At 33.2% G+C, this 12,186-nt stretch overlaps 1 protein-coding gene across 1 annotated transcript; it reads left to right on the forward strand.

Annotated features, from left to right (window-relative positions):
* Positions 1-4,849: 4,849 nt before the first annotated feature.
* On the forward strand, positions 4,850-5,452 carry LOC126713934 (small polypeptide DEVIL 3-like). The gene has a single exon (XM_050413897.1). It carries the CDS (start codon positions 5,039-5,041, stop codon positions 5,174-5,176), a length of 138 nt encoding a protein of 45 aa, XP_050269854.1. The 5' UTR covers positions 4,850-5,038; the 3' UTR covers positions 5,177-5,452.
* Positions 5,453-12,186: the final 6,734 nt, after the last annotated feature.

Here is a 12,186-nt window from a genome sequence, read left to right on the forward strand (position 1 = left end):
ACAAGAACAATACCTTGTGTTTTTGGTGATGAGAGAAGAATCAAGAGGTTTTGATGTGTTTTTTGGGTGTTTCGTGTGTGATTTTGGTAATTGGAAGAGAGAAAAATGTGTGGAGAAATTAGGCAGAGAGAAAAAATTCAGAAAAAATGTCTTTCTCCCCTGGTCTGTAGGGTGCCTGGAGCTATTTATAGCCTTGGCATGCGTTTTGAGGCGGCGGCCCTTGGAGGACCGCCGGCCTAAAAAGGGTTTGATCTTGGCACCCCTAGAAAGATTTTGACTTCCTATTTTCGAAAAGGTATGGATCTTCAAAATCCAACGGTCGGATCAAAAGTTATGGCTTTCAGAAGTTAGTGGTGCATTGATTGATGCATCATCCCGGTTTTCATGATATCTCGGCCGTTCTAACTCCGATTTTGACCCATGAATAGTCGTTGGAATGAGGATTTGATAATCTTCGCAATGTCGTTAGTTTTGACCTGTTTTGACAGCCGAATCAAAATTAGGGCTTTTGGGCCCACCCAAGATTGACTTTGGGTCAAACTTGGTCAAAGTTGTAAAACTTCTCCGAGGAACATGGGTTTGATGTGAAACTATGAAAAATTTCGTTTTGTGAGGGTTTCGACCTCGTTTGTCCTTCAGTCTAACTTAGGGTTGACTAGGGGCATTTTGGTCATTTTAGCTAAAAAAGATACTTCGAGTGCTCCTGTACCCGAATAGGCTACGCCACATTGTTTTGGATGTTCTCGCTGCCCCATGAAGAGAAAATGATATTTTTGGATTTTTCGGGGTTTGGCACGTAAATCGAAGACTGACAAAATACGGTATCAATAGCTATAATATACAACACAATACCATTCACATTTTGACAATTATGATTGAAGTGTCTATTTGTGGTAGTAAAGTGAGGGCTATTGGGTTATAGATTGACTCTCATTTAATTAATTCAATTACCTAAGTTGAATAATTAGGTCAAATTACATGCAAATCATGGAGGTACGAACAAATCACTAAATAATCTAGAGTGCAGTGGAAAATAAATTGACATGATGATTTTTTGACTAACAGGAAAAATCTCTTACAAGGCAAAAATTCTACTAGGTGATTTTCAAGTCACTACTCTCAAGAATCACTAATCAAAATCAAGAAATTACAAGTATAAGGAATCTTACCCCAAACCTGACCTATCCCAAAGTGCTAACCTATAATTGAATTCTTACGCCAATCCCTAATTGATCTTGATTTTGTAAAGAATTCTTCCATTTGCACGGATCCCAATACATGATTAACTTCCAACAACTTGAAGCTTGTTTTTGGATGCAAAGTTCTTAAATACACTTGTAGAGAAGGAAGCACTTCGTCCCAAAATCCTAAGGCATATAAGAACGTAGTAGTTTCACAATAAGTGTATAAATTCTCTAATTGAATCTCTATGTTTTGTGATGACTTTAAAATAAAGACTTTATATCCCCTAGAAGTTTAGTGAATGAAGTCCCAGAAGTCCAAGTCATCTTGGACCGAAAAACAGATTTGAAAATTCTGGGCCTATGAAACTCGATAGATCGAAAGGTGTCGAGGCTCTTCATTAATTCTCGATAGATAGCTTGTGTTGAGCTAGTGTCGAGGTTTATTTTTTAATCTTTTATTCATTTATTTCTTTATGTAGTCTTCATGTTTTCAATGATACCATTTGATATAGCAACAATACATATTTCATAATATTTTAGAATCTACTCAGAACTATTCAAATACAAGTAAAATGTATTTTGTAGAAAGATAAGCAAACATATGAAAAATATGACCCTGAGAAGGGCAAAATAGTAATTTTAATGAACAAAATAAAGGCCGAGAAAGCAACACTCTTTTGTCCTTTTCTACTCGTTCTTTTCAGCCCAATTTGGGCAGACAAGAATCGGTGAGCTGGAGAGATAATATCTCCCTCCATTTTCACCCATTTCTCTCTTCTTATGCCAACTAAACAAGGATCGTCCATCTCTTTCCCTTTTCTCATTTTTCCACCCTTCCAAACAAAATGTTAAAGTGCCACACAAGACAAGAAAAGAAGACTACAAATTGAAGCTAATCACAAAGGTCGGTTAAGGTAATCAAATACCATTCAAATTTGGTTAATAACTTGACCGACTCTTGTATTTTGGTAATTCAGCCACACATAGCGTCGGCAATGCCATTAAATGATTTCTCTTGTTTTAAAGGATAATGTTAATAGAAGATTTGATTTGTGGACTCTCAATCATAATATTAAGGGGTTACGGATGTAAAGATGTGTTCTCTTGTAATTTTCTATCAACGAAGTAAATGATATAGTAGCTTTTTGACTTCTTAATGCCAGATAGATTTTGGTGACAGGATTATATATTATTAATCTTTTAGAATCTTCTATTTAAAATTCAGTGACTAATTTATTTTTCGGGAACAAATTTCTCTAAATTTTAGGTACATTAATGTTAACTTGCTGTAATACATTGCTTGGCTAGCTCATCTCTCACCGGATACATAGCATGCCAATATTTGGGGCTTAAAACTAGCATGCATGTTTAAACGAGAAGTGCGATCCTATTTCAGATTTAGTGAGCTAAAAATTTAATTCATACAATGTACCACGAACAATTTGGAGGCGTCTAGACATACATGATCTTTGAATAAACCAAGACAAAGATACGATTAGTTGGTTCATCCAATATATATATTTATATTTAAATTCAATGACTAAGTTATAATCAAGGGGAAGATATTTAATATATAACGATGATTGAAACTGGACAGTTTGATGAAACATGTGGTAGACATGAGGCTCCCCTAATGAAGAGCACTCAGCAAAAATCTAGGTTGCCTATATATAATAAGGCAGTGGCCATGTAAGTCACGGGATTATCACGTGCGAACCTGTCTTCTTTGTGCGGTACAACTGTCTTTTTCTAACCTTAGGAGAAAGAATTAAAGAAAAATCATGAACACCATGAGACAAATTCTGGCCCCAATTGACATTATAGGTGTCATTTGGGAATTGTTAAATGGCCATTGTCCCCTATAATTAGACCCTTCTGCTAAGAGTATGTGGGTCTTTTTTTTTTCTTTTTTCTTTTTCATGATTTTAAATGGGTCAGTGGGTCATAACTCTTAACCTAATGAGACTTCTAAAAGTTTAGAAAATTCTAATGGGCCAAGCTTACAATCCGAAAAGGTTTAGATATTTTCCTTTTTTTTTTTTTTTTTTTTTTTTTTTTTTTTTTTGGGTGGGGGGTTATAATATAGTCATATAGTTAGCTTTGCAAGAACAAAAAACCTTTGGATAAGCGATATTCTGCAAGTATAGACTTCCCTAGACCAAACCATGTTGACTAACTTGGCCATTTTGTTATTATATCATGTTTAGCTAGATATATAGATTATTGGTGAAGCAAAAAATACTGTAGACATTATAATCTGTTGTTACGTGAACAAAACGTATTTAACATTTAATTGGACTATATATGTATCTTAAAATAGGTTAATGGAAGCTGCTATGCAAGTGAGTTGGGAGGAGCACGAGACAAAACATGTGGTATTATGATTCGTTGTTTGGTTAAGCAAATGAATAATCATGTTAAACTTTGGTCGGGTTTGAAACACTAGTTCAGATTCGATAGCAATCTTTTGAGCGTAGAGCTTTCACATAATATAGTAATTTATAGACTGTATTTTATGAGTTTGGCTTCTTTACTTGGAGACATCCAATGTAACTGGAGAAGTACGGAGAGTATGTACTACTACTGCATGTAAATCAAGACGTTAAATTTTTTTTTGGATAGGTACGTTAATTTGTTTAGTTAATAGTATTAGCATAACATTCAATAAATATATATAAATATATATATATATATATAGACCAATGAAATATCTCTCATATAATAGCAAGTGAATTATACAAATTAAATTTATGATAGAACTCATTATTTATGTAAAAAGAAAAAAGAGCATCACTTTGAGTATTGAACAATTTTGTCATACTTTTGTGCCTTAGTTTGACTGCGAGAAAACGAATACATCTTATAGTGTTATCTTGCGAGGATAACACTATTGGTGCGTATTGGCTGGATGTGTATGATGATGATGATGAAGAATAAATAAATAAATCATACTAATAATTTTACCACGTCAAGTAGCAAGACCAACATGGTGAGGGTGCTCTAAATAACTTGGATACTGATACGTACTGGTGCAAAATAAATATTGCACGGTTGGTAAATAATTGGTGCACGATTTTTGTGCAATAGACTTATAGACCCTATGCAAATGTTGCAGCTTTTGACACTTTTGGTAATCTCTATTATATTCTATTTTCTACTTATGATAAATTTAAAAAATTTTATGAACTAGTAGTGTAGTAACTAGAACTTGACTCTTTATCTTATTCTTCGCCTATAATAAATCTTAAAATGTTAAATAGTTTTTTTTTTGCTAAAAAAATGTTAAATAGAACTTAAGAACTCTAAATTTAATGCACATAATACTTTAATTTTATTGAGCCTTTCACTTGATTAAAGTACCTTGAAGATCGACTTGGCAAGGGAAACATCCGAGTTTTTTCACGAAATTACTCGTACGATGTTCTTATAAATATAAGATGGTCATGAAAAGTTGTTTTCATTACCCAAATATTTATGTCAGTTGATGTCATTTTTTTTTTCTCTCTTTGTGACACCTCATCCTCCTCACCAACATTTATGTGGGCATCAACAACTTAGACAATTGGTCGGCCATTAATGAGAGAGAGAGAGAGAGAGAGAGAGAGAGAGAGTTTAGTTTAGTTCAGTTTAGTTTGGGGCATGGAATCCAAAACAGGGTGGGGTAATTTTTTTTTGAGCCTTGGACCACAACCTCTATTTATATGAAGCCCTTCTTAGCTCCATTCCATACACTACTGCAAGACCCTTCCTTCATAGTTCTATTCTATCCCAAACTTTACAAAGAAGTTGAGTCCTCTCTCCCTCTCTCTCTCTCTCTGAAACGCAAGGGGAAAGTAACAAAAGGAGAATAAGATATGAAGAACAGTGCAACCGTAAGAGACCCTAAGAGAAAGGTATCATGCAGAAAGCTTGGAGGTTATCTTAAAGAACAGAAGGGAAAGCTATACATAATCAGGAGATGTGTAGTCATGCTCCTTTGTTGGCATGACTAAAAGCAACATGTTGAAGGCCATTGTTGATGCCACAAGTTAATTTGAAGCAAAGCCATTGCTGTCACTTGCAGCCAATCACACACACACTCTCTCTCATTTTTTTGTTAATTTTCTTTTTTACTGTTTGTGGGTGATTGGTACATCTCCCTTCGAAATGTATATACTACAGAGACATGTTAGCTAGGCCTAGGGGCAATTCGTGCTTCACCATGCTTTATCTTGATATGAATGTAAAAGAGCTTCAATTTAAATGTTCAATTTCAATTTTTCAGGAAAGAGCTAGCCACTATTATGGTTCTTTTTTATTTGCTAAAGTTAATCTTTTCACTTATTCACCATCAGTATAGCAATTTTGATTATTTCAAAACTATATATGTTACCTTGTTATGCAAATTATGCTTCACACATTACGAAAATATCCATATATCTATGATGTTTAATATAAATAATTCCTTTCTTCTCATTGTACCAATCCTTGATTCTAGGACTCTTGTATTTACAAAATTGGATTCTAAACAGTATAAGTAATTAACGGGGTTGATAAAAAGGATAACTTCACAAACACAAATACAGAAAATATTCATCCAAAAAGAAATTACAGAATAGATGGCTTTATTCAGAAAAAAAAAAAAAAAAAAAAAAAAAGTATATATGGTTTTGGCTTAGAATCAGTTGCCGGAGGGTTCAAGAGATGTTCATATTAGGAAAAAGGAAAAAAATCTTGGCTTTACTATAAAAGAGTGAGAGAGAAAGAGATCTAGGAAGTTAACTTCTCTTTTATTAATGGGAATTTTATGTTAGCTACAGTAATTTTTTTTTTTTTTGGCAGGCTTAACCAAAGTAGATATTCCCGGAAGCCAAAAAAAAAAAAAAAAAAAAAAAAGGTATGAACTATTCTGCATTCTGATAATTATTGAATTTATTGTGTCTTTTGTGAAGGCTCTATTGTCGTCTTGTCAAGTCACAGCTATAATGAAATGCATTTTTGAAAAGTATTGGTGATCACATGTGAGTTGTACCCGATGATTGGACGGTTTCAATTCCATTTAATTAAAATGTACTTCTTTTCAGAGAAAAATTCGATACACGTTTATTCATTACTTAATCATTTTTCTTTTTTTTTTCTTCGAAATAAAAGTTTTATTAACACATGTAAACACTCCTATAATAGTGGTACTGAAATATACTTTAACGTTAAATTATGCATGTGGAAAGGTTTACCGCATTGCATGGGACAACTAAATACACGACACTAATTAATAAGATTGATTCCAGTGCTTACTGAGCAAACACACACAAAGAAAAGTGCTTGGAGGAAAATAAACAAAGGTATTTATGTAATTAAGCTGGTTTAGTACGGTAAAATATCTACTTGAAAATGATTGCATTAATTAATCACTCTTCTTTTAACTAAATAGAAATAATCTTGAAAATAAAAAAGAAAATTCTTACATGAATTAGAAAACTTTGTTATGTTTGTTTTAGGAGGATTATTAGCGCATGTGGGAGGAAAAACAAAGAGTTTCCCAAATATTTTACAGGAAATTATTTTTAGAATATGAAGATAACTATAACAACCCAGATCACAATTGGTTACTATTTTCAGATTATAGAGGCTACCTAAATCAATTTATCAACCTAAATATATCAAAATAATCAAACTACTATGATTTTTCTTGGGTTGCTTTTATTTAAAAGTGCCTATTTAATTATGTGATAAATCAACCCATATTGAAATTAATCAAGCTGCTCAATATGGATTCCTTGTGTTTGTTATAAATACCTATTTGGGAGTAGGGTGAAATTGGGAAATGAAACTTAGATTCATCACTTATTTGAAATTGTGACTAACAAACTGAAATTAGGTGTTAGGTGGAGTTGTATGATAGATTTATTAGTTCGTTGTCTCTACCATATATATTGTCCTTTAACTAATGATATTATTGTTACATTTTCTTTAGTTCCTTTTAGATTTGTATTGCCAGAATTCTTGTCCCTATTTTTGGTGATGGATGAATGGATCCTATAGATTAAAAATGAACAAAGCATACTGGGAAATTATTACAGATTTGCTTCACTTTCTTCTGTAAATTTGAGCCAAACTAATGGAAAACTGAAAGTAATTGTTTTCTTCAAATAATTCTTCTAAAACCTTTTCCCCTTAATTTCATTAAGTAAGTCGTTTGAACAGAATGAATGATTAACAGTGAAGCAAATTGTTTGTTTGTTTAGCAGTGAAGCAAATTGACAGTTAATTAAGGGTAGGAAGAGTGCAAACAGATCAATTCAGGTACTATCTTGGCTTTTAGTGTCTTCAAGTTAGAATTGCGCACATCATTGCCACCATCACTCATACAAGAAGTACAAATGATTATTTGTGAGAGTCAAAATATTTTTAAAAGTTTTGGGATCATTTTAAAGGTAACAGTTAACTCAGTGAACAATGTCGTTTTTCATTGAAAACATTTTATTTGCAAAACTATTTTCCTTCCCAAATGAAGCGTTGTCTGACAAGACCTAAGTAAAGGGTTTGAGCTTTGCATAATTACCAACATGAAGCCATCATTTGTGCTTTGGCAAAAGCATGTTTTCAACAAATATTTATCATCATCATTATTACTATCATTAGAAAACGATCGAAATTGCATTAACTTGGTTAGTTTCTTACTCCTAGATAATATTTGGCAAACCACAAAATTGGATTAGTTTCAATACAAGTTGGATAAAAAATTATATCCAATTTGTTTAGAATCATTTCAGAACCAACTTTAATAAACGTGCAGTTTGTTTAAACTCAGTCTAATTATAGTTTACTTTAGCTTGTGTAGAATATATATATATATATATATATATATATATATATATGAGTCTATGACATAGACTTGAAAATATGTCATGAACCAGCAACAACATGTAGCTTGTGTGTGCATATTAATTTAAGACTGCAATACAAAGTCAAACTATGCCATGCTTTCCAATCATTAAAAGAAAAGTTAACTCTATTATGCACCATTTAAAACTTTCTCTTATCAAGTTTACTATGTCTATGTCTAAGTTGAAGTTTAAGTAGTAGCGCAGTGACATTTTTTGTAATGTTCTATATCTTTATTTGAAACTCACCCATACCTCTTTCTTCTTCGTTGTCTACCTATTTCTAATAAAATAAAATAAAATATTTACTATGCCTACATTTTTTTATTGATGAAAAGGGTGAGCTAGGTTTTCCAGATTCAAGTCATAAACTATAGCCACCAAAAATCGAGTAAAGACACTAATAATTTTAGCTAATAATCCTAAAGCTGAATTATTGTCACATCTTCATCCTAAAAATTTGAACTTAAGACCTACCTTATAATAAGACCTTGATCATTGTACCCCTACTCTATGTGGTTACATTTATTTATTCATAAAAATATACGTTCTTTTCTATTAGTTCATTTGCAAGTGCAACATTTTATTTGAGTCAAAACTTTGGATAAATTACATTTTAATTTTTTTGGAGAAAGAATTACATTTTAATTTTTTTTTTGAGAAACACACACACACATATATGGGAGAAGGGGATGAGATAAGAGAATACACTTACACGCCAACACCAAAATTGCATGCAATAGTTAGTGAATTACATTTTAATTTAGAAGTGGTTTTTCAAAATAAATCACATTTTTATAGGTTTTAAAGTATACCTTATAAACTTTTATTTTCAATTGACATAAATTCATTAGTTATGCATGATGCCATTAAAAATAAATATTAACATAAAGCTATATAGAATGAAATAGTGCTCATAAATCATTATATCAATGGTGTTTATATATTATAAAAACGTGTATTTGAAATAACCATATAATGTTTTATTTTTAAATAAAATTTATTACTAGTGTTGTAACTCATCATTAATGGATCAATACATATATTCTCTGAATTAAAATATTTTTTGGAAATGTAAGTATAATTTTAAATTTCTAAAAGTATAAAACTTGATTTATAACCCACACCAAAAATATGGGTTTAACTCTTAAATCAACTTTTATTATTTTACACATGAGAAACTAAAAAAAGAAAAAAGAAGAAGAGAAGGTGTCACGAAATATAGGAGGGTACCAACCAAACTCTAATGCACGTGCAATGCGTGCGTTATTTTCAGAGAAGAGTCAGGATGCAACAGTGAATCTTCCGGTTTGCTTTGGTCCCAAAAAAGTTAAGGGGAAAAAATTGTTGGATGATAAGGAAAGCACACTGATCGAGAAAGAGTGGTGGACCGTGGACCACCCCACCCCTAATCTAAAAAAAAAAAAAAAAAAAAAAAAATTCTATTTTCATTTTAATTTCACCAACAACGAAACGACAAGTCGTGAAGGGAAGTCCAATGGTGCTTGATTGGTCAAAATGACAGCTTTTTCACTCCCCACGTGCACTAACTTATCTTAAGGCCCCGCTGCTTCTGCATAATTATTTTTCTCTGTCAGATTCTTTTCCAATCAATATATTGGGCCTACCATCACCTGCCCTTATCATGCGCACATGAATTTTTTCCTCTCCCTACCTCTCTTACAAAGTCAAGAAACCCCACATCAATTCTCCCATCTCCCTCACTACTGCTGCTGCTGCTGCTGCTGCTGCTGCATTATTGTTTTAAAATTTAAATAAATATTATATTAACCAAGGAAAAAAGGGTATGAACCCAAAATCATCTCTTGAACCTAGAAAAAAAAAATTCAATTAAGTGGGGAGAGATACTTATAGACCCATCCCACTTACAATGACCAGTCCAACATGCAATGTTAAGAGCCGAATAGTTAAAGTTCCCATTCACAAAGAAAAAGTCTTTTTTTTTTTTTTTTTTTTTTTTTTTTTAATTACAAGATAGAAATTCTACTATAACTTAATCTAAATATATATGTGTGTGAAACTTCTAGGATTCTAGCTTAATCTAAATATATATGTGTGTGAAACTTCTTCCTAGAGAATTGAACTCCGGCCCTTCCCCTCACACCTCACAAATACTTATACTTGTGGAATGACCACTGTACCAAGAGTGCGCAGTGGTCAAAGCAAAAGTCTTAACAAGATAGGGAATTAAGGGAATTTAGCAAATTTCCATCATTACTCATCAATCATGAGCTTGGATTTCAATTTAAGAAGTTAGAAAATTAAATTAAATAAATAACTATATAAAAGCCAAAATGGGAAAACAATAGGGAAATTGAAGAAAAGCGATCCACTGAAAATATTAAAAGTTCATAAAATAAAAAATAAAGCCCATAACAAAATAATTCAATAACTCACACTATAAGAGTATTGTATCAAGCTCCTAACAAATAATATGAAAATTTCACTTATCATTTAATTCAAAGTGTATGAATAATAATAACATATGATATATAAATGAATCTATTATATTAAAAATTAGTAAGTAATAAATATCAATGGTATATGGTTTTGTTGAAGTATGAATATCTCACTCTCTTTAAGGCGTTTCATGACACAACAACCAAATATTGTACATATATCTCAATTGGTGCAACGGGTTCACTAACATGCTTCCTTGAAGATACAACAACCCAGCCATATATGCTATAAGCCCCATTTCACTACTCCGCGTAGTAAAGGCTCCACCAAAGAAATACCCTTCATTCCCCACACTCTCCTCTTCTCACCCTCTTCCCCACACTTTGCTCTCAAACCATGGATGATCTCACTGGTAAGTGGGCACGCTTATCACTCAATACACAGGAGAATCAAATTGTCCTGTTAGCACCAACCATTGAAAACAATGCCAGGGTTCTCGTTGCTAAACTCTTCACCAAGCGTAGGGTTAACATGGAGGCATTATTAAGGACTCTCAAGAGCATGTGGTACTCTATACAAGAGTTTGAAATCTGAGACCTCGGTTCCAACACAATTTTGCTTCTCTTCTCCAACGAAGCTGATGCCCTCAAGATTCTATCACAGCAACCATGGTCCTTCAACAAATACCTCATTGGTCTCTATAAGCCTACTGAAGATGAATCAGTTGAAGACGCCAAATTTGATAATGCATCTTTCTGGGTTCAAATACATAACCTCCCCATCAACCATATGAACAAAACCAATGCTGAGGCTATTGGACAATCCTTGGGTAAGGTTGAATTGGTTGACGCCTCCCTGAGTGGTGAATGCCATGGTTAATGTATCAGAGTTTGAGTTAATTTCGACATACGCCAACCCTTCTCTCTGGGCCGATTTGTGGACATGGTAAACTCAGACCCACTTTGGATTTCATTCCAATATGAACGGATGCCCATATTATGTTTTGTTGTGGCTTATTAAACCACGACGAAAAGGACTGCAAAACCTGGACTAACAGTGGTGGAACTCTGAATAAGAAAGAACAACAATATGGTCCTTGGTTGCAAGCCAACATCACCAACATCCAATAGCCATAAGTCATGAACAGCAAGACCACCTAACCCTTGTGGACACAAGGGGGGAGTCACCTAGTTTTTGCAATGGTTTAGGAACCATATATATAGTGTCTCTTTGAGGAAGGACCTTTTGATCTTACTACCAGAGTATGGGTTTGGAGTTTAGGTATGCTCTTGGGAAGGTATTAGGCACCCAAGATCGTCCAACTTTATGGTTGGCCTCCCATTATTGTGTCTTATACCTTAACCCTATTAAAAACTAGCTCAACACTTATGTCCTAGACTTAAACACACACTAACATGCATCTAGCATACAACATGGCATCATCATCCCAAAACACATACATATCCATCCATAAAGCATAAGAAACCGACCCACACATATACAACCCTAGCATTCATCTAACATGGCATCAAAGCATATTCAAGGCAGCAACATGTAATCAAATCAAAGTAGAAGCATAAGGAAAGATCAAGTAACATGTGATTCATCCAAGCATTCACATTCTTCTCTAGCACCAAAACAAAATCATATCACAAATATATGAACATTTCCAATGGATGACCTACCTTTTACTTACCTTGCAACAACTCAGCACCTAT

The sequence above is a fragment of the Quercus robur genome, chromosome 2 (genome assembly GCF_932294415.1).
Source record: "Quercus robur chromosome 2, dhQueRobu3.1, whole genome shotgun sequence".
Lineage (NCBI taxonomy): Eukaryota > Viridiplantae > Streptophyta > Magnoliopsida > Fagales > Fagaceae > Quercus > Quercus robur.

Bases quoted from the DNA above. Each gene is read 5' to 3' on its own strand.
- LOC126713934 (XM_050413897.1), top strand. From the start codon at position 5,039: ATGAAGAACAGTGCAACCGTAAGAGACCCTAAGAGAAAGGTATCATGC.